Raw genomic sequence first — 22,267 nt, forward strand, 5'->3', positions numbered from 1 at the left:
GACTAGAGCATTTTTCCACGCACGAACGGTCTCGGCGCATGAACGCTATCAGTACGTACCGTTTATGCGTGTGCGCAGAACCTGTGCGCGCACGAACGCTTTCCGAGTGGTGTCGATCCATGATCAAACGATGGTCGTGCGAATGCACAGTGGAGTGTTTGACCCTAAAAAGCGGAACAAATATTTTCTGAATGAAGTCATATACATATGTATTTATACCAACTTTTTCTTATTTGTTACAATTAGGGGACATATCTGAGACTTTGTGCATACAAAATAAGTAATAAAAATTATTTTTTTATAACATTTATAACTTATTTATTGAAAATATCGTACCGAATAAGAGATCCTTCCTGAAATAATAAAATTGAAATAAAATAAAATAATCTCTTCAGTTGATTTCAACAAATAGTAGGCTATTTACTTACAATAGTGCGTGAAAGGGGCGAATTTCATTAGGAATGTCAAAAACGCTCTGTCATAAAAGTGCGAAGGAAAGGCTCGTTTCGTTAATTTGAACACGTCAATACTTCCGTATATACAGCGTATTCCAAAAATGTTGGAGGTCCTTGAAAGGGGTGGTTCGGGGGGTGATTTTTACGCAAACGTCCTTCGATGTACATCGTGTCACTTGTTCGCGTACGAGCGCGGCCGCTTAGCGCGTAGCCTTCGCTACCGCGACCGCTCCAACGGTATACGCACGCTCTGATTAGTCGGGGTTTTTTGTTAATATCTGCTTAACGAACCCTCGAACAACATTTTCGCTAAGGAAAAAGTTGTTTCAAATCATCCCTCGAACCACCCTTTTCAAGGACCTCCAACATTTTTCGGACACCCTGTATATGTATAATACTTTGTGTAGAGTTCACGGTGCGCGAAGCAGCTTATGGCGCTGAACATATTGAACATTGAACTAGAATAACAACTACAATTAACATGGACCAAAGAAAAATATGTATGCATCTTTAGCATTTCGTTGCCAAACTTGTTTTTCTACTCGTAAATCATCAACGGCTGCCCATGTTGTGCCTTTACCTCTTCCCATACTTGTGTAATGACCATCAGAAATACTTTTACCGTGGTGGGGAATCGCTGCCTCAAGTTTATAATAGTGATCTCCCATTTTAGTCTGTATTTTAGTAATAGATATTGCTTTGATGCAGAAATTCTCCACTTTCGTTGTACCACTATTAATATGATCGAACAAAAGTAATTTTGCAATAAAAACTTGTTTGGAAGCAGTTATATTGACTTTCTTCATTATGTGTTTGGAAACAGTTATATTGACTTTCTTCATTATGTGTTGTTGTTATGTGTTCACAATTATTGCAAGGACCTTTCAGGTTGATCCATCCTGTGAAATTGTGTTTTTTCAACATCTTAGGCAGTGCAAAGTGTACCACACGATTTTTATAAGCTTTAGATAAATAATCAAAATTATTATTTTTTTAATTGAATAGAGAAAAAGAAAGGGAGATGGGGTAGCAAAAGCGAATATATATATTTCATGCGATATAATTTATTAATTATAAACATTTAGTCGTTCAATTTATGAAGTAATGTAAATACCAGCAATTTTTTTTTCTTGTTACAAGGAATTTAAATGTTAATGATGAAGTGAGAAAATGAACGAAGAGGTCCACTATTACTTACGCACAATATATTGTATTAGATTAAAGCTCTACATAACTATTACTTACGCACAATATATTGTATTAGATTATAAAATTAATTAAGATGTTTCACCATTTACAACTTTCTCTGGACAACCTCCAAGCCTGTGAGTTCCCTTCGTTTCTATAAGCTCTACATAAAAAGTCTAAATTAAAATCACTTTGGTGGTATGGATCTCTATTAAAAATAGTTTTCTGTGTGAAAAAAGGTGTCTGACAGTTCAGATTTTGACAACTTACCTTGTAATCAAGATTAATCAACATTTTACAACACTGGCTACTATTTGTTATTAAACCCTACATAACAAGTCTAAATTGAAAACATTTTGCTGATATAAATATAATTAATAATGCAACAGAGTAAAAACTTTTGACACTAGGCAGGATCTATTTCGATCACGGTCTGTAGGAGCCATGCCGAACCGAATGATTCCGATAATCGACGAACAACACTCGGCTTTAGCTTAGCTCCTATTGGCTAAGGGTTGACGAAAGGAAAATCATACGAAAAAATACCGTTTCTGACAGATTCATGACATGATATTACGATATCTCTATTGTACGTGGATTGGTTTTACTGATTTTGGTTTTATTCGAAAGCTTATATGCGATTTACATTAGGAAAATGTCTTTAAATTTAGAAAATATTGCAGGCGTGATGAGATATTAATGAAAGGAGTTTCAGGTTAAGTTGGAAGAGCCGGTTTACGAGTAAAAATACGCGGTAGCTCCAGCGCCAAGTATACGCGGTGGCGTCTTTGAGTATATGGAAATGGAGGAGGATTTGCTTTGTTCTGTATAGACCCAAAGTGTGTCCAAAGTCTGTGCGAGAGAGAAAGGTATAGAGTGATATTCGTCCTCTCTGCGCATGCGTCAACATCGTACCTGCACCATCTGCACTGAGCTGCACTCTTTGTATTTGTATATCTGTAGAAACCCCGCACTTCAGTTTCATGAATTGTTGTAACAGATCATTTTAATAGAAATATATATTCAATATACGAAATTCTCTAAATCTGTGTACTGCATAAAAAAAAAACAATAATATGCTTTATGTATATATTGTTACGAGCCAGGGCGATAGCAACGCGCGTGTGAGCCCTGTGAGTGGGTTGAATTCAAGAATCGAAGAAGATACGATTAGTCCTGTTTATTTCAATGGATCCAAAGATTGAGGATGGAGTAGAAATCGCAGACGACTCTGACGCGAAACCAGATAGCTGCTGGGAATTGGTATCTCCCAATTAAGGGTAACCGTAGGATCGGTATCTCCCGGTAAAGGGTAACCGTTGGGAAGGTTAGGTAAGGATTGAATCGTATCGTTGGAATATAATACGCGTCGTGGATAAAGCCTCGCAACTATTAATTCTAAACAAATAATAACTCGAGCGGTAAAGTTATTATGTTGGGGGTCGTTACACTGGTTAGGATTGCTTATTCCAATGGTGAAGGTTTAATAACGATTTAACAGACCTTTTAAGGTTAACAAATGATTATATATTCAAAACTGAATAATTCTAATAATACAATTTTGCAGTGTCCTATTGTCGCGGTTAGTGTATGAATTTAATTACCTAATTATTGCACGGTGTTAACGCACTGGCGATGCGGCGGTCGAGAATGCTTCTATGCCGTAATAGATTTTGTACCGTCTTCGCGGATCTATATGATTAATGTTGATCGAAAGGCATCTGAAGCCCGATCTCACTGAAGCGCAGCTCTGAAGACGATCGACGTGACTTTACGCGCTAGGCGGCAGCGGCAATGTCCTTCGATGCACGTCGAGTCACTTGTTCGCGTACAAGTGCGGCCGTCAGCGCGTAGCCTTCGCTACCACGGCCGCTCGAACGGTCTACGCGCGCTTTGATTGGTCGGGGTTTTCTCTTAATATCTCCTTAACGAAGCTCCATTCGACATTTTTGCAAAGGAAATTGTTGTTCAGAATCGTCTCAGCTACCCCCCATTTCCGGCGCCTCTCCGACTTTTGGGACACCCTGTATATATAAATATATTTATTTTTGGATGTCTTATATTGCAATCAACATTTATATACCTGTTATAAGTGTGTAAGAATGTTTCAAAAAGAGCGTGCCTAGTTACGAGTAAATTATAACCTTTCTTTTTTTAGTAGCTCCCTGTTTTCTACCTTCAACTGCTATTTGCGTATTACTGAAAATGAAATTAATAACATTACTTTGGTTTTTCATACTAATTATAGTTGATTATACTACAATATCAAAATATTAAAAATGTACCGATATCTTATAGCACACCATATGATATAATACCACACTTAATGGACATGGGTACTTTCTTTTGTGATTTTTCTATTGTTGAAAAGAAAATTTAGCCTGCATGATTTTCGATCCAGGTGTTTCCTCCTTATTGAATCGCTTATGTAATCCACGTTCCATCGCTTCAAAGGGAAAAGGACATTTGCCTTCAACTGTGATAGTTTCCATTTTTATTGAAGGTATCAGTATTGATAAAAGCGAACCTTGTAATCCATGAATGTTCCACCTAAAAATTATATAACATACATATAAAAAAAAAAAAAATATACATGTCGAATTGAGTAACCTCCTCCTTTTCAAAGTCGGTTAAAAATGCAATTACTGCATAATTTCTACATATATATTTAGAAGGAGCTGTAGCTTTATCCAGTTTTATTTACTTTGCTATTTTGTCAGAACAAGACAAGCTAAGAGTTGGATTACCCCTTCCTGGTTTAGTATGCAATGGTCCAATCACATGATAATTCACCCCAGCTAGATGAGGATCTTGGTATTGTTCAGTTTTAACGCATTTTGCACCCGTTCTATAAATGTCTTTGATTATCTGTACCTTTTTTAACCGCCTTCGAAAAGGAGGAGGTTACTCAATTCGACATGTATTTTTTTTTTTTTTTTTTTTTTTTTATGTCTGTTAACCGATTACGCCGGGATGGCTTGACCAAGCGGAATGAATCCTGTTGCATCTTGTAGAGCATGTTCCCCCGATGATCTTGCTATTAAGACTTTTTGCGATTTGTCATTTTTTACCCGTCTTTTTACCAAAAAACCGTGATTTTTAGGTATGCTTGTCGATTATGTCGAGATGGCTTGAGGAATTGGAGTGAAACCTCTTGCATCTTGTCGAATATTTCTTCCAGTTGGTCGCGTAAAAGAAACATTTTGTGAGTTGTCATTTATAGCCGTATTTTTTTAAACGGATTTTAAAAAACAGAAAAATTTTGTCTTGCTTCTTACTCCGAGATGGATGGACCAATCAGATTGAAACTTCTTGCATCTAGAAAAGCATTTGTCATTTGGTCTCATAACAAAACATTTGTTCTTAGTTTGTTTTTTATCACTTTATATCACTTTTTATTGCAAAGAGCGTACTATTTCACGTATGTTTGGCCTGAAATCGCGGAAATCCCTTACATTTTGCTGCCGTACAGGTTTTCGCGATGATCATATTTCCAAAAATTTATGAATTTTTTAATTGTTTATAACTATTGCTATTGGAAAATTCCTTTTCTTTGCTGAAATTCGGCACGGAATTAACCAATCGAGATGGATTTTTCCGCATTTCATGATAGATGAATTCGTGATGTTCCCATTTGCAGAAATGTATGGGCACTTCCATTGTTTGAAACCGTTGTTGATGCAAAATTGTTATGCTCTGGTGTAGCTCAATAAGGAATTTACCAAACGCAATCAATCCTTTCACATTTATTCCTGATAATCCCATTTACAACAATACAGGATGTCCCAAAAATGTTGGATGTTCTTGAATGGGGTGTTTTTGGGGGGGGGGGGGGGGGATTTGAAACAATTTTTCCTTAGCGAGAATGGTGTTCGAGGCTTCGTTAAGGAAATATTGACAGAAACCTCCGACCAATCAGAACGCAAGTATGCCGGTGGAGTGCCTGCGGTAGCGTAGGCTTCGCAGACGCTGCACCGGCATACTCGCGCTCTGATTGGTCGGGGGTTTTTGTTTCTGGAATATCTCCTTAACGAAGCCTCCAACACCATTCTCGCTAAGGAAAAATTGTTTCAAATCACCCCCCCAAAACACCCCATTCAAGAACATCCAACATTTTTGAGACACCCTGTATATTGCTCATAACTATTGCTATTGCATGAAATCTATCGGTTATATATTGCCACTAAAAAGAGTGAAATAAAATAATTTTTTGGAAAAAAATTTTATCATTATATGATTCCATGATTACTTCTACTGCATCATCATGTTTTCTTATTTTCATCGGTGGTGTATCATTTTCACAGAACTCATCGTTTGGAAATATAGAACAATCTCCATAGAAGAATCTCCACATGGTGTTTGGCTTGTGAAAAAATGGAATGATATTCCGTTGTTCAGTATAAATTTTTTCTTATTGTCCTTTGTAAAAACATCGCTTTTAGTATCATCAAGCAATAAATTAATCTGTTCATATAAATATCTTAAAAAGGCACGTCTGTCTAGAACTTCCGCATGAGAATCATTTAATCTACAACCATCTTTATATAATTCTGTATTTATTAAATCTATTTCTCCTAAACACTTCGTTCCTGTAGCAAGAGCTACTAAAGATAATAAACCATGCAGGAGCCAGAGTCAAACTTCGAGTTGACTTCAACGACAGTTACGGAAAAAGCAGGAAACTCCGGGACAAGGACAAAGAGGGCGATACAACAATTGCAGGAGAGACGAGGACAGGACGATTAAGCTAGCATGATTCTTGTCAAGGATATTGAAGCAAAGAATCAATATTTTCTATTAATTCTGGTTTTAAAATATTCCTTATATCTTGGCGCATGCCACTCCAGGCCCGATTTTGGAAAAAGTGTTTGTAAACAAATTTCATCTATAAGAAAAGAAAAAACCATACTTTTATTATTTATAAAGTTTCAAGACCGAAATTGCAAAATCGGGCGTTGGAATGGCATGCGGAGTGATGTAAAGAATATTTTAGAAAAAGAATCATGAGAAAATATTGCTTCTTCAGTTCAAAGAACTTGATGAGCTTCGTTGCTGTGAAATCTTGATGATTTGTATGGCAATATGGCTGCCTCGCTATCGCGCTTTCCGTTGTGGCGTTGACGTCGTCTGTTCTGTTGTTACTATATCGTCAGTCTACACACGGTTTTCCACATGATTTAGACCAGGCATGGCCAACTATTTTTGCTCCCGGGCCGAATTGGAAAAAAAAATATTTTCACTGGTCGAATAAAATATGAAAATTGAAAAATGTGAAGCAAAACACTTATTTCTTTATGTAAAGAAAATATTATTATGAAATTTGTTTATGAATAATTGTTAGTTAAGCAATACATTTATTTCTAATCGAAATGAATTAAATAAATTTAATTATTCGCGTAATGTAAATTCTACATATCACGCTGTTACACAGCAGAAAAATTTTAAATTAATCGATATTATATCGTGTTTGGTATCGTTTTCATCAGTACAACATCAGGAATTCAGTAGTGCAATTTGTTTCTTTAACTTTTATAAAATACAACAAAAAGTAAACTTATCATGACAAACATTTCACACTTTAATGCTCGGACCCTTTGAGGTCCGTCGTGGGTTAAAGTCGGCACACGTGCGCTTTGGATGGTTCAACTGTTGGTTTATGACTTTCAGTAATCACCCGATTTCACTTCATATGCATCGTATTATTACGGGAGTAACGCCGATGGATTCCTTACGTTTTCCTGATGAAAACGCTACTAAACACTATGTAAATCGGACTATTCTTAACGAAGATAGGCAAAAAGTGTGCAAATCATTTTTTCCATATAATTTCCTTCTAAATAATCTGAATTGTATCGTGTCTGGTACCGTTTTCATCGGAAGAACATAAGGAATCGATTGGTAATACATCCGTTAAGATCCGATAAGAAATACGGAAAATGATGGTCGGCCTTCTTTGGGTCTAGTTTGCTACGTCTTTTTTATGATACTTGGTTTTTTCCAGAGATGGGCAAAATCTTTATCTAAATAAAAATTTTAAATATCGAATAAAGATGAAAAATTTGTATCTCTTACTCGTCGAATAAAGATACATAACTTTATCTTTGTTCGATGACTGCCGGATAAAAAAATGTATTCGAAGTAAATCAAAAGATAAAGATGACCTAAATTATTTTTATTCAAAGGCTAAAGATACCTGCTTTATCTGCAGAAAGTTTCAATCGTAAGATACTTTTCGCACTTTTAACTTTATCAAACGGGTAAAGATACCTGCGTTAAGTGCAGAGAGTTTCACTCGTTGGGTAGTTTTCCCATTTTTAACTTTAACCAACCGCTAGAGGTACCTGGTTTCTCTCCAGAGATATTCACCCGTAGGTTATTTTCGCACTTTTATCTTTAACTGAAGTTTCACTCGTCGCGTGGGATAACTTTCATACTTTTATCTTTATCCGAAATTATCGGATAAGGGTCGAATAACTTTTCAAGCGGTGTTTACTGTTTATTCGGCGGTTGTAAAGTATAGTTATACATAATTATACAGGAGTAAGGAAGTGTATATTTGCGCATATAGACGTGTACTGTAGATATAAATTATGGTCTTTTTAAATGTTTGTAAGTATTGTTATTGCGAAATTCCTACTCTTTGATCTAACTCGGCAACTAGAAACCGATCGAGATGATTTCATGATGTTCCCATGTAGAAAAATTTATAAATTTCTTAAATTGAAATTATTTATTTCAATTTCAATTTTAGTAAGTTAACTTATATATGAGAATTATAAAATTGGAACATGTATATTTTGTCATTAAACCAAATTTTAGTTTGACTAATTACAAGAACATTTATTATATTAATTAATTGAATATCCTAATATTGAACTTAGTCAAATTTGAACATTTGTGAAATATTAATTGGAATAAATTAATATTTAAATATTCATAACTATTATACCATTAACTATTGTTTACGGTTCTGTGAACCCTGTAGGTTGTAAGGAAATATATGTTTATAGAATGAATTATTGCATTTTTATTTATTCCCGGCGCGAGCGCCTGCGTATGGCGCTCGAGTGGCCTGCTTTGAATTTGGACGCCGCGCGGAAAATGGCATAAGGAAAATGCCACGCTGCGGTGCGCCGACTCGAGCGGCGAGAAGGGAAAGGGCCGGACGGAGACGAGGCCCACGCGTTCATTCAAATCGTTGACGGTGCGTAGAAAAGAGCGTTTTTCCGGCAAGCTTGTTTTCTTGTAAATCGACGAGAGTCCGGCCGAGTGGCGTTTGCGTTGTCCGAGGTGTTGGCGTTCGTGCGTGGCTCCGCAAAAGAGAAGCAAGGTTGCTGTCGTTGGTGTGCACGGCTCGGCGATCGTTTGAAGAATTGAGTCGATTAGCTGCGTGCAATTTGGGAACGGCGCAGTTCGGCGATCGGCTGAACTGATCCATTTGGCTAGCCGTGCAGGCTCTAGGGTCAGAGCATTCTTCACCTGGACCACGGCGAGCGGCTACGACGTCGACAGGGCGCCATTTGACTGCGACTACGGTAAGAGAGAGCTCTCTCGCGTTTGTTAGATTTATATTTGAATGATCATTCAATTGCAACAACGTTGGAAATGCGTTTTGTTCATTATTTTTTATCCATTCGTTCGAGATATAGTCAAGTTTGTTTTATTTGATTAGGGACCAGGCTTTTTCCTCACCTTTGACTGGGGGTTTTTACTGCCGGTGCCTTTTAGAGTAGAGTTTCTTAATCAGATAAAAATAAATATTATTCACTTCCATTCTTATTAAATATGTTGTTTTCATTCACTCCGGTGATGCCCACTCCATCTCATTCCCCGCATATTCTACAGGATTTCCAGGAGGACGAGATCCAACAACTATTATACCATTAACTATTTATAAATATTAAAATATTAATTTATGCCAATTAAGATTTCACGAATGTTCAAATTTGTCTAAGTTCAATATTAGGATATTCAATACTCTCCCTTCTCCGGGCAGGCGTCTGTTACGAGTCGGAGGGGACAGCTGCGTAGCCAAGGCTTTTCTATTGGAATATGGTTTTGTTAATGGCTTGACCAGTGTTGTTAGGTAACACTGGGTGCCTTGAGGAAATAGACGCGGAGACGAACCTATGCATGGCTAACGTAGGGAGCCTCAGGAAGGTGATATGGGGACGAACCCACGTATGGCTAACGTGGGGAGCCGCAGGAAATGTTAGTATTAGGCCTCGTAACAGTTTTTTGATGTACCTCGAGCGGCAAAGGTACACCTTAGTGGGTGCTGGACTGGGTATTATAATTGAGCAACACTAATTAAAAACGATTATATATATATATATTCTGATATGCACCGGGACTTACAATTGTTATAAGAGTAATTGTCGCGTTGTACTAATGGTAAGCTATGTTACAAGTATGAACTGAGTTTAAAATATAGTTTCGATTCCGCGAAGCTAGAATCTAATCCTTCTCGGTTTTCACGAACGCGAGCAAACGGGGGACGACTGCTCGAAGGGGACTTGAACCCGATCTCACTAAGTTTTCTCGTGTAGACAGTTCGTAAGAGCACGCACAGAAGTGTACAGAACCCTTTCTAGTCTTTGACTAGACCCGATATGCCTTCGTCGTCACCCTTTTTATACCCAAAAATCATAAGCCAAGGCGTGGCGGGGAAGTATATTGCACGATTCCGAGATTTCCGAGGGACTACGCCCTAGCTTCGCATTAGTCTCGAATTCCTATGCCTACGCGAAGAATACCGGGTGCGCACATCCGACTCCAAATAAGGAAATTTAGAAGGGGAACGTAACACGTCTAATGATGAGACTCTTATAGATTATTAATTTTAAGTGTAATGATTGTTAAATATATTATTATAATTTTAAATTTAAATTTATATGAGAACACTCATATTTTATTATGTAATGTTTTATTATTTATCGATCATTTTTGTATCTTTAGATTTAATAAGCTTTTATTTTTATTATGGAGTAAGAGTATTTTAACATTTATAATTATTGTTTATTGAGGATTAGAAATTATACGATTAATATCGAGATATTATTTTATATTTTACACATTATTTTCTTCTTTCCCTTTAGTAATATTTATTTTTTATATTAGAAATATGGTTAAATAATGATAATTTAAATATAAATAAATTTACATTTATTTATATTAACAAAAGATTAATAATTGTAACCATAAGAGTGACTTTATTAACATTAATAGGATGTCTTCTAATGGTATGGTTTATTCTACTATTCTATTTTACACTAACGGACAAGCAAACCGGAACGATTTTTCAAATGCTCTTAACTATGAGAGTTTTCAACCAATTTCGGAGAAACTTCGCGAGGAATAGTCTTCAGTGTCTTCTGGGTGTGTGCAAAGTTGCATTGGCGAGGGTTAAAGTGAAGGGATTAATTCACCCCCCTAAAGGGTAGGGTGTAAAAAAACGCCTCTTTGAAACAGGCTCGTTTCGTGGCTTTCACGGTCGATAATCGATCTACCGCTTGGGCAGTAGGAGCGCGGTACGATCGTGTGAGAAACGCCTAAGCAGGGAAAGCGGGAGAATGGCAGATTGCCTATTCGCCAGGAGCTTCTGCATGCCGACTCCGTCCGGCACACTTACTAGTCTTTCAAATCTGCTCCGATTTGACAACGAAAGCGTGATTGAAAAAATCTGAATTTTTGGGGACCTGTTAATAAAGCATTCGCGCATCTGATACCATGAACGGCGTTGACGTGGGATTGCTCGTTCACCCTGCAGATGGGTCTGAAGTTGGGGGTGGGTTTTCCCAAAAAACGGCATTTTCGAATTTTTTTGCCATTCACGCGTGAAAAAGACATCAAAACTGTGTCGCTCCAATGGTTTGGACTGTTGGACATGTAATTCACCCAACGAAACAACGTTCCAACCCTTACACTTGGGGGTGGATCACCCCTACCTCTACCCCCCTCCCTTCAGCTCCGGGAGCAGTTTTCGAAACGGGACCTTTCCGGCATTCATCCTTAACGTATCGAGAACAAACATGGTGAATTTCATCGCCCTCAGATGTGTGGAAGTGCTCCCTTACGAAGGGGGTTGAAAATGTGCGAGCTGTCCCACCCCCCCCCCCAAAGGGTGCCTAGGGGGTGCACGGTATGAGTGATAGCATTTTCTGGATCAGGGGAGTCCAGAGAATGTATTGAGTCCAAAATCGAGACCGTCGTTCAAAAATTGTGGATTTTAGGGGCTGGGGGTTTGTGGGGGGGTGGGTTTGTCCGAGAGGGATTTCAAAGGGGTGCATTTTGTAGGGGGCATCAAGGAGAGTCCCCCCAAAGATTTTTTTGAACTTTTCAACGCCTTCCGTCATCCCTGGCCTGTTTCAAAGAGGCGTTTTTTTACACCCTCCCCTTTAGGGGGTTGAATTAACCCCTTCACTTTTACCTTCGCCAATGCTACTTTGCACACGCCCAGAAGACACTTGAAGACTATTCCTCGCGAAGTTTCACCGAAATCGGTTGAAAACTCTCATAGTTATGAGCATTTGAAAAATCGTTCCGGTTTGCTTGTCCGGTAATGTAGATCGCTTTTCGTTGAGTGCCGAATAGCGAGTGATCCCTTGTCCGTTCAGGTCCTCGCCCATTCGTCTCTTGTTTATAAGACTGGCGCCTTATCGCTCAGCCTTTTCGGTAACGTGGCCGACCGTCGAGTTCCTTATATCACTTATATGTATAGGATCCGCGGCTTTTTTGATCGAAATTTTATTACAAATATTATCTTTTTTTATTAAGATTCCTATATATTTATTTCATGGATAGTTATTGAAAGCTCATGTTGAAGTTCCAGTTTTTGGTCGATAATTTTAGCTGTAATTTGTAGTTTATAACGCTGCTTCTATGACATCTCCAACACTTATACGATTGACACTCGTCAATCGAAATTTAGATATTCTTAAAAATTTATTTTTCGGAAACGAAAGAGAGTCGCTCCTTGCTGGTTTTACATACTCAACGTTCTTATACATACCTTTTGCCGCATACTACAATACCGTAGGAGTGATAATGTGTGCGTGTGTGTGAAAGAGAGAGAGAGAGAGAGCGTTAGCTATAGGATAGGCATAAGTACATTGTAACGTAGTTTTAGCTTAGTTTAGTTTAGTTTAATTTATGACCAGGCCACTTGGGCTGATTTTCTGTACAGGCGCGCCCTGGTGAGACCGCCAGTATTTTAGCGTGTTATCTTTTAACAATTCCCCATATTCCAAAATAATTTTAATGTAAAAATCAAATACAAGTATAACATTTTTGTAAATATATTGCTTATTTTCCATTATTAAATTTATATCTATAGATGTAATATAGAATTAGGCAATTCCAGTAGTTCGAGGAGGTTACTCTATTCGACATGTATATATATATTTTTTACTACTGCACTTTTACCATTTACTCTCTTTCAATAACACTTATATTTCATTATGCGTATGCTTTTGTCTATCTTATTACGTTCATACTAGCTATACCTACTTTTTTCATCATCGCAAAAGACAATTTTTTCAATCTATTGTAATCAATTCAAGTTAGTTTACACGTACATAATGTTTTTTACCAATTTCTATATATACACACCTACTTAAAAGAAAAATGTATGACCGCGGGCATTTTTTAAACTTACTACGATACTGAACCATGATGAAAAGCGTCTTAGACTACTAGCGCAACAACCGCAGCAGAAACGACAGCAGCGCTGCAGTGGACAGCGTGATAGCGGAGCAACCATATTGCCATTCAAATCATCAAGATTTCACAGCAACGAAGCTCATCAAGTTTTTTGATGAGAAGAAGCAATATTTTCTCACGATTTTTTTCTAAAATATTTTTTACATCACCCGCATGCCACTCCAATGCCCGATTTTGCAATTTCATCTTTAAAATATGATAAAAATATGTTTTTAAAGAACAAATTTTTTTTTGTAAATTTTCGAAACAAACGCTTGATAGGTCGATAGATTTACTTCCCCTGATTACGAAATGCATAATCATTATGTGTTTGTTTTCATTATTGTGCATAAAAAACGCGAAAAACTGTTTCGTAGTTCACCTCAAAGAGTATTGGAGTATTATCTAATACTCTTTGAGTATTAGAGTATTATCTAATATTCTTTGGTTCGCCTATTCTCCGTTGCTTTTCGTTGGTGGCGCTAGTTTAGCTCCTGCGCAGCCTTAATACTACAGGGTGTCTCAAAAATGTTGTTGAAATGGGTGGTTCACACCCATGAAATGGTTGGTTCGGGAGGGGCTTTGAAACAACTTTTTCCTTAGCGAAAATGTTGTCAGAGTCATCGTTGAGGAGATATCAACGGAAAAAACTGACCAATCAGGGCGCACGGATACCGTTGGAGCGGCCGTGGTAGCGAAGGCTACGCTGCTAAGCGACCACGCACGTACGTGAACAAATGACTCGACGTGCATCGAAGGACATTGACGCAGCAGCTTAGCATGTAGCATTTGCTACCGCGGCCGCTCCAACGGTATACGCGCGCTCTGATTGGCCAGTGTTTTCTGTTAATATCTCCTTAACGAAGCCTCGGACAACATTTTCGCTAAGGAAAAAGTTGTTTCAAATCACCTCTCAAAGCACCCATTTCAAGGTGTTACAACATTTTCGAGACACCTTGTATACCCGACAATACAGCCCATTCTGTCTCTGTTGGTTTACCAGATTTACCAAGTTTTATATACATATTTATCTATACAAAGCTTTGCAATCTCATCTGCAAAATCTTCCATGCTATTATAATTGATATGAAATTGTTATCTTTAAGGTAATTATATACAATTATTTGAAGATTTATTTTAAAACTTGTTTAATATACATTTGATGGATCCCAACAATATTTATGTTGAGGTAAAGAAGATAGAACTTTCATGTCTTCTTTATCAATGGTAAAATTCAGTTGTATATTATCTCTTATATGTTCTCTTTTTACTGCTTTGGGAATAATATCAATGTTTTGTTGCAAAGCCCACTTCAAAAGTAATCTAGCTGGTGATACATTAAGTCGAGAAGCTATTGTTACAGTTGGGTCTTTTAAAAGATTAGTTTTGCTACTAGTTCCCAAAGAAGAATATGCTTGTACATGTATCCCTTTTTCTTTACAATACTTAATTAGTTCTTCTTGTCTGTAAAAAGTATACTTTATCCTTATAATCAATACAAATTAAAATAAATATATTTTTTATATTTGTGGGATTTTTCCTTCGAGAAATTCCTTTCTGCGCATGCATAAGCGACGTCACAGCTACATGTCGTCTGCTACCATACATGTATCCAAACCGCCAGAGGAGGTGCATTTAAAGGGCCTGTGCAATTTTCCCGCGTTTTTAACGGACAAATTAAGTACAAGAGTGTTAGTGTTCGTGAGTGTAATATTAGGGAAAATTAAAAAAAAATGTATAATGAACCGCACGCGTCCACGTCAGGAATCATCGAGGAAAAGAAGAGGACATTATATTTTGTTCCTTACTGGAATCCAATGGTACCTTAAATTTTAAGTAAGTGTATACAGCAGTGAGGACTGCAACGTTCGCTCCAATGCGCATGATCAAGAAAAATCCCACGAATGTCCATCACTGGGCCAAGCTACCGTACGAATATATTAAAACCAGAATTATTAGAAAATATTGCTTCTTTGCTTTAATATCATTGAAAAAAATCATGCTAGCCTAATCGCCCTGTCCTCGTCTCTCCTGCAATTGTTGTATCACCCTCTTTATCCTTGTCCCGGAGTTTCCTACTTTTTCCGCGACTGTCGCTGAAGTCAATTCGGAATTCTGTTCTGACACTTTTGACTCCTTTATTTTTTTATGTTTTTTTTGTTGTATCTTGTTGAAAATGTATGCAATATATTGGCGAGATTTTCCTGATAAAAATGATATCAAACACGATGCAATTCAGACAATTTGGAGTTTCGCTTATGATAAGTAATAGATATTTTTTTATAATGTTAACACTTGTTTAAGCTACTCAGTGACAGATTTTATTTATATACATTGATATATACACATATTTACTGATACATCCGTCCATCCACCTTTTCATCCATTCATATATATATTCGTAATGTTATGCGCATAATAATAATGATAAAAATAATAAAAAGAAAATACACTTCAAAATTATTTTGTTGCCTAAAACTGGAGCTCCTCCATATTCAAAGCACACAGATGTATCTTCCGAACTTCGTCTAAATGCTCCCAAAGTAGCTTAAAATAATATATCTTGCATTTTAAATTTAACGACAGTTCGCTTATTATCTCCTGACAAGAATTTTACAATCTGTTTCCTATTTCCGAACAGATTTTCTAATTGGTTACACTGGCTCGCATAAACAAGTGTTAATATTATAAAAATATTGCATATCGTAAAAGCTGTCTGAATTGTGTCGTGTTTGGTGTCATTTTTATCAGGAAAATCTCGCCAATATATCGCATATATCTTCATCAAGATACAATAAAAAGAATATACAAACTTGAATGAATAATAAGAAAATAATGTTGACTTCGGTCACGCATATAATCCCTTTGGAGTATGTACTTACCTGCGGGTGGTCATAAAGACCAGCCCCATAAACTGGAAAGAATAGCAATGCCCAAGCTCCAAAGGTTTGGAAAGAGACAAGAACGAGGAAAAAGGCGATGTTATTCGCCGAACACAGTTCTCGCCTAACCCAGCAGGGCTACTTTTAAGATTTTACGCCAATTAGGAGAGTCATTTGTTAGCGAACTCTGCTATTTCTCGTCCACACTACGGCGAAAAGCGGTGAATAACAGGGTTAGCTGACAAGTTCACGAACAATGTACGTGAACAGTGTTCGCCGTAGTGAGGACCCGGGGTAACATTCCTCCATCACGATCTCGCGAATCTCCTTTATAAGTTTGTTCTAGACCTTTCAAACTAGAGTAAATAAACGGATAGAAAAAGAAAATAAAACTGAAAGCAATTTTCGCACTGACATGTGATTTTTATTCATATCAAATATTCAAAGAGAATTAACCCCTTAAACAGATTCCTGTACAGGTGGTTCGTAGCCTTCTGGTCTGTCAACCTTCGAGCCACTTTCTCCTGCGTCTTCGCTCTTGCTCCCGGGACCGTCGCCGTGCAATTCCAATAGTTTGCTCAATTCAAAACGTGGTTTCTTCAATACTTTGACCTATAAAACATCAGAATCATTATGAGTAACATTGTTGTTATTAATATTAAATGGAAATCAATTATTTCTCCATACATACTTTACGGATATAAACATCGTGAAGTGGGTAAATTCCTTGCGAAGCTTTTTCAATGTCTTTAGCCGTAGCATCAGGCAAAAGCTTGCTGACAACACCTTTCAGGTCACTTTTCGTAACATCATTTGTAATCGTGTCTACCATTTTCTGCCTGATTTTTTTAACCTAGACAAAAATGTATTCATACGTGATACGCGTTAATTAATCTGTATCTAATACATAACGATTATAAATGTCGCCGCACCATATATCACTACTTCTTATGACAAAAGCAATGTGGTAAGCATGTGCATATTTCTCTATGCAACACCATGTATCACAAAAGTATTAATACTACTTTCATGGATTTTGAGTTGCATGCATTAGAAATAAAAATTATACACCAGTCAAACTACCAACCTGTGCATGTTGGGCATAACATGTTTTTCTAGTACTCAGTTGATCTTTATTTGTAAAACCAATGCAGAAAACTCTAAGAAGATAACCATCTGTAGTTTTCACATCGACATTAGCTTCGATTAGGGTCTGCCACTTTTTAACCATGGATCTCAATTTGTCTGTAGTCAAATCCATGCCGTGGAAGTTGGTCAAAACACCACGATTCTGAACATCTTCTGCGATTAACCTAAATTTACGGAAGGATCTCTCAGCATCGCCATCATTCTGTAAATCAGCCAAAGAGACTTCAAATACTCTGTATTTCAGTCCTTCAGAGGCGATCTCTGTGAGATAAAAAAGGTATACGTTAGAATACAAATAAATTAATTTAAATCACATTGCAACTAAATATATAGGCAAATAAGAAAAATTTGTAGCATGAACTAATTTTAGTATTTCGACAAAGAAAGAAATACCATGGTAAAAAGTCTGCTTTTCTCTATGCAACATAAAACACCAAATAAAGTATCGGTATCACTTTTATGGAGCTGGGGTTGCAAAGCTTTCTCAAGTAATTGTGAAGATAACTTACTTGTTCCTTGGGTTCTGTTAACCAATGTTTTACCAATCAGACGATTGGTAAACATAGATGGAGCCTTAACATCATACCAATCCTTACGAGTGAAAGGATCAACACTGCAACAAAAAAGTAATTACGTAAAACCTTTGATACAAGAATTATAATTTAAGGTTAGGTTTACACGTTACTTTATTTCCTCGAACGCATGGAGCAAAACTAACTTGAATTTAAAGCATAAAACATATAGCATTTCTTAGGTATCCAGTACTTAATATATAAAACCTAATTCAGATACCATTAATATACATAAACATTGTTGACTAATACTGTAAATATTGTTTAATGTATATCGTTACATTTAAAATAAATGAATATATAGTTTTCCTAACTAACTTCTTATTCATGTAATATACTAATACAGAAAGCAAGCTATTAAACGTGGATCATTTGCAAACTTTCGAATGTCAGGTTACTAGAATCTGTTTTAATACGACGCATCTTTCCAAATAGGAGACCACGAATCACATTTTTAATATAATAGATGTATAAAGTACAATCGAAAAATATTATAATTCACTTACATCTTCTTCTTCACTCCCTTTTTACCTCCTTTTGAAAGACCCTTATTTTTACCCACCGCCATGATTAAAGTTACGGGCAAAAAGAGACACGGTTCGTTCACTTCCGTTCGCTCTCAACCGGAAACTGACAGGCGCCTTACTACTTACTTATCAATACGTACGTGAATGGTCATTGGTCGATAGACTTGAATATCTACATTTTAAACAATCACGTTTTAGAAAGTGCCTAATATTTGTAAATATGGTACACGTTATTTAAAAATTATTAATTAAAAATATATTTGAACTTCTACGTTCTTATTCTATTCATATGTTCAATGTATAATGTAGTAAGATGCTATTGTAAATTATATGTTCATTTTACATTATTATTAAATATGATTTATTATCAATTGTAATATACAGCAACAGGTGTTTTACTTTACATACAAATAAAGTAGATTAAACTTGTAAAAGACAGCAAAATTGCTAGCTACATGAAGATGAAATTTGAGAGACACGAGCTAAGGGATTGTAGTGAATTTATTATATTTAGGGAACAAGTTTGTAAAGCATGCGTCATTGACCATTTTATGAATTATAATTCATAAGGACATTAAATTTGAACAATTCTTCAAAAGACCTCAAAAATTGCTAGCTACATAAAGGTGAAATTTAAGAGACATTGGAATTAAGCGATTGTGGTGAATTTATTATTTTTAGGGAACAAGTGTGTAAAGCATGCATCATTGACTATTGTTGACCATTTTATAAATTATAATTTGTAAATACATCTGAACGAGCACGAAGTTTTCTGCCTTTGTTACATCGCCGTATCGAGTGTCGACCTGTCGACAGCTGCTGGCCTTCGGCTAATTTCAGTGCAATTCGAATTTTCGCGTGCAGGACGGTGGGATTTATTTTGTCCATTAAACGCAAATGCAGAGCCCACCGAGTGTGTGCTTCCGCGAAAAATTGTGCGGTCAATGAAACGATTCTTAGTGGGATGCGTGTACACGCGGCGAACATCGCGAAGATTCACGTCGAGTAGTTGGCCTACAAAACGTTTCTGATAATCATGAATTTGCAAACACTCTTCCAAGACTTCAATCCAAGGTAAAAACCTTGCGAGCGGATTTCCATTTATGTCACAAGTCAACAATGAATTACCACAGAATATTGAAATCTTATATTTAGAGCAGTGTATAAAATAAAATGGAACGATAAACAACGAGCGTTATTTTGTATATACGGAGATTTTTGATTATCTATTGTTCAATTTCCCTTATGTCGGCAACCTGATTTGATTAACGCAGAAATCTTTCGATAATTGAATCAAAATCCCTTTCAATAGTGTAATTTTCGCTTGAGTCGCACCTTCTAAATAGGTTGAATGCTTATTTTAAACAAATGCTCGCCACTTTGTTCGGCACATTTTGTCATTGTTGAGAGGTTATTGACCTTCGTAAATTATCAAAAGAGTTTAATTAGTTTGAACAAACATTTAGTATAAACTACAATCAGTGAAATAATCTTTTTTTCAAGATTGCATTATTTAATTAACAACCTTTCAAACAATAGCTTCAAGTAAGTCTTTCATGTTCTTTGTCCTTTTTTTCATTGTAATTTTCCAGTTCTTGCTTTTCATTAAATAATTAATATTCTGTATTTTGAATGGTAATCAATTAAAAAATTTAATACAAATCAAACTATATATAAAATAATAAATTTCATACTAATTTATCTAAGAGTTACATGTTAATGTTACCTAATTTATTTTTTAGCAAATTTCTCGTGCACTCCTGTTTGATGATATTTACATCCTTATTTGCTCTTCGACTGGATGGCTTCATAGAATGGAGTTATTGGTCTGTGTTCACTCCAATATGGTTTTGGAAGAGTATGGTAATTTTGGGTGCTACTATTGGAAGTTATGTCTGGTGGAGGCATCCGCATGCAAGACTCGAAGGAGATGCCTATGTACATTATAAGGCAATGTTAATCACCTTGGCATTGCATTTGATCCTGTTAATGTTTGAATTGTTAGTATGCGATAAATTAGAATCTGAAAGACATTTATGGATCCTTGTATTCATACCGCTTATCTTCATCTCTATAGTGTCGATAGCAGTAAGTACATTTCAAATGTATTTTAAAGGAATATCAATTAATTCTTGAAAAATATAAATGTTTTTTTTATTTCTAGGTATGTATTTGGGCAGCGAAACATGATCGGTCATTTGAACTTGAATTATTTTGTGCAGTTAATGTATTGCAATTCATTTTCTTGGCATTAAGATTAGATGGTTTTATAACGTGGAGTTGGGAAGTAGTATTTGTGCCTCTTTGGGCACTTTTGTGCTTATCTCTAGTTGCTGTACTATATGCCATAATATTTGCTGTTGTTTTATTAAGAACTCCACAGATCAATGCCAGACAAAGGAGAACATCTTTAACTTCGGCATTGGCATACACATTTCTTGTGGTTCCAATTATAGTTTTCCAAGTAAGGATTGTAACTTGTATTAGATACAAGGATAATTAATGAATTTCACTAATAATGGATTTTTACCGATTTTAGGTGTTACTAGCCAATAAATTAGATGGAGATATTTCTCTAAATTATACAACGGTAGCAATGCCGCTTTTAATATCTCATATAACACTTATTTTTATGTCTTTTGATGCAAAGGGTGGAAATAGATGTAAGTAATAATCATTTATTATTATATAAAAATAATATTTGGTACTAGTACCACATATTAAGCATTGTTAACCTGATACTGTTATTCATTTCAGGGTGGTTTGGTATTAGGAAGGACTTTTGTCACTTCCTATTAGGATTATGTCCACTTCTTCAAGAATATGGTAATATTTCATACCAACCTAGAAGTGATCACGACCAACCACCATCTGAACCAATGGTCTCAGAAAAAAGTGAAAAACACATTAAAAAAATTGACCTAACAAAACCTGTTGTACCTATAATTTCTATTGATATGCCTGATTGATTGTTTCATTTAGGTATGTATAAGTAGTTATAATTAAAACTTGTAAAACATATACAAAATAAGTTTCTGTTACAGGATCAATTCAGGTACTTGGAATCTTTTATTGATATGACTGGTTAATACGAAGAGCCATATCTTAATATGTAACAGACAGGTACGTATATAATAGTGAAATCTATTATAAAAAAAAACTATTATTTTCAATACGAAATGTCGTAATGAAAATCTTGTTATTGTTAAACTTATATTGTGCGCCAAGGCAATCATAATCATTATATTATCTATTTTGTTCCTGGGGCTTAAGATTTTCACAATTTCTGTAAAGATATTAATACGGAAAATTGTAAAACTTTTTAAAAATCATTTAATTAAAAAGAGGTATAAGACGCTAAAACTTTGAAGGCATCTAAATGAATAGCCCCTCGAGCAAATTTAGCAGTCGCAATGCTCAAAAGAATGTTACATTTCTTGAAGCTGCATCAATTTTTCGTGTATTCAAACACTTAAGTTATGCGTAGAATAAGTAACCGACCCGTCCGTTTGTTTGATTGCTCCTTTTTAACGATATATAAGGTAATCGCTGACCTATTTTATTATGTCTGTTAATAGTAAACCTGCATAATGGTAGCATTAATATTACTTTGCCAAAAGTAGTGATTATAGAGAATGGTAAACATGCCTAAGCTGGTGCTAAAAGTCAATGATACTTTAGACATGTTTTGTATGCAGCTGTGAACTATGTTTAAACTTTGATTTATACCTTGGTATAGTGTGATCTGTATAAAGCTAAGCTTGATTTATGTTTATTTATATTTTAAATTGAGT

At 36.0% G+C, this 22,267-nt stretch overlaps 4 protein-coding genes across 5 annotated transcripts; 1 reads left to right on the forward strand and 3 right to left on the reverse strand.

The window, feature by feature from the left end:
• Positions 1 to 3,692: 3,692 nt before the first annotated feature.
• LOC128888861 (tRNA-specific adenosine deaminase 1-like) lies at positions 3,693 to 14,414 on the reverse strand (the record flags this gene model as incomplete). Its single annotated transcript, XM_054146026.1, is given in 9 exon segments — positions 3,693 to 3,799; positions 3,802 to 3,842; positions 3,929 to 3,954; positions 3,956 to 4,193; positions 4,348 to 4,524; positions 5,870 to 5,979; positions 5,982 to 6,283; positions 14,299 to 14,365; positions 14,367 to 14,414. Coding segments are annotated over 9 exon segments (1,116 nt in total), but the record flags the coding sequence as incomplete, so codon positions are not given.
• Positions 14,415 to 14,491: 77 nt separating this feature from the next.
• LOC128888862 (uncharacterized) lies at positions 14,492 to 16,239 on the reverse strand. Its single transcript, XM_054146027.1, has 2 exons — positions 16,226 to 16,239; positions 14,492 to 14,807 (listed from the first exon to the last, which is right to left on the reverse strand). The coding sequence occupies exons 1-2, from the start codon at positions 16,237 to 16,239 to the stop codon at positions 14,492 to 14,494; spliced, it is 330 nt and encodes a 109-aa protein (XP_054002002.1).
• Positions 16,240 to 16,627: 388 nt separating this feature from the next.
• Positions 16,628 to 18,587, reverse strand: LOC128888621 (40S ribosomal protein S3a). Its single transcript, XM_054145671.1, has 5 exons — positions 18,453 to 18,587; positions 17,884 to 17,987; positions 17,313 to 17,635; positions 16,917 to 17,078; positions 16,628 to 16,837 (listed from the first exon to the last, which is right to left on the reverse strand). Exons 1-5 carry the CDS (start codon positions 18,512 to 18,514, stop codon positions 16,685 to 16,687), a joined length of 804 nt encoding a protein of 267 aa, XP_054001646.1. The 5' UTR covers positions 18,515 to 18,587; the 3' UTR covers positions 16,628 to 16,684.
• A 696-nt stretch (positions 18,588 to 19,283) lies between these two features.
• LOC128888606 (transmembrane protein 185A) lies at positions 19,284 to 21,754 on the forward strand. Of its 2 annotated transcripts, none has more exons than XM_054145632.1 (6): positions 19,284 to 19,547; positions 20,216 to 20,561; positions 20,638 to 20,937; positions 21,013 to 21,136; positions 21,231 to 21,455; positions 21,506 to 21,754. In XM_054145632.1, exons 1-5 carry the CDS (start codon positions 19,510 to 19,512, stop codon positions 21,440 to 21,442), a joined length of 1,020 nt encoding a protein of 339 aa, XP_054001607.1. In that variant the 5' UTR covers positions 19,284 to 19,509; the 3' UTR covers positions 21,443 to 21,455; positions 21,506 to 21,754. The 2 variants fall into 2 exon arrangements, with proteins under 2 accessions (XP_054001607.1, XP_054001606.1); XM_054145631.1 differs by having other exon boundaries at positions 19,286 to 19,547; positions 21,518 to 21,754.
• The last annotated feature ends 513 nt before the right edge of the window (positions 21,755 to 22,267 follow it).

The sequence above is a fragment of the Hylaeus anthracinus genome, unplaced genomic scaffold (genome assembly GCF_026225885.1).
Source record: "Hylaeus anthracinus isolate JK02 unplaced genomic scaffold, UHH_iyHylAnth1.0_haploid 11994, whole genome shotgun sequence".
Lineage (NCBI taxonomy): Eukaryota > Metazoa > Arthropoda > Insecta > Hymenoptera > Colletidae > Hylaeus > Hylaeus anthracinus.

What these genes read in the sequence shown, in the direction of transcription:
- LOC128888621 (XM_054145671.1), bottom strand. Translation starts at nt 18,514, where the DNA reads ATGGCGGTGGGTAAAAATAAGGGTCTTTCAAAAGGAGGTAAAAAGGGA. An exon ending in GTTATGCCCAACATGCACAG is followed by an intron (nt 17,079 to 17,312) that starts GTTGGTAGTTTG and finishes ATTTTTGTCTAG; the next exon opens with GTTAAAAAAATCAGGCAGAA. An exon ending in ACGATGTTTATATCCGTAAA is followed by an intron (nt 16,838 to 16,916) that starts GTATGTATGGAG and finishes GATGTTTTATAG; the next exon opens with GTCAAAGTATTGAAGAAACC.
- LOC128888606 (XM_054145632.1), top strand. Translation starts at nt 19,510, where the DNA reads ATGAATTTGCAAACACTCTTCCAAGACTTCAATCCAAG. An exon ending in TCTCTATAGTGTCGATAGCA is followed by an intron (nt 20,562 to 20,637) that starts GTAAGTACATTT and finishes TTTTATTTCTAG; the next exon opens with GTATGTATTTGGGCAGCGAA. An exon ending in TTCCAATTATAGTTTTCCAA is followed by an intron (nt 20,938 to 21,012) that starts GTAAGGATTGTA and finishes TACCGATTTTAG; the next exon opens with GTGTTACTAGCCAATAAATT.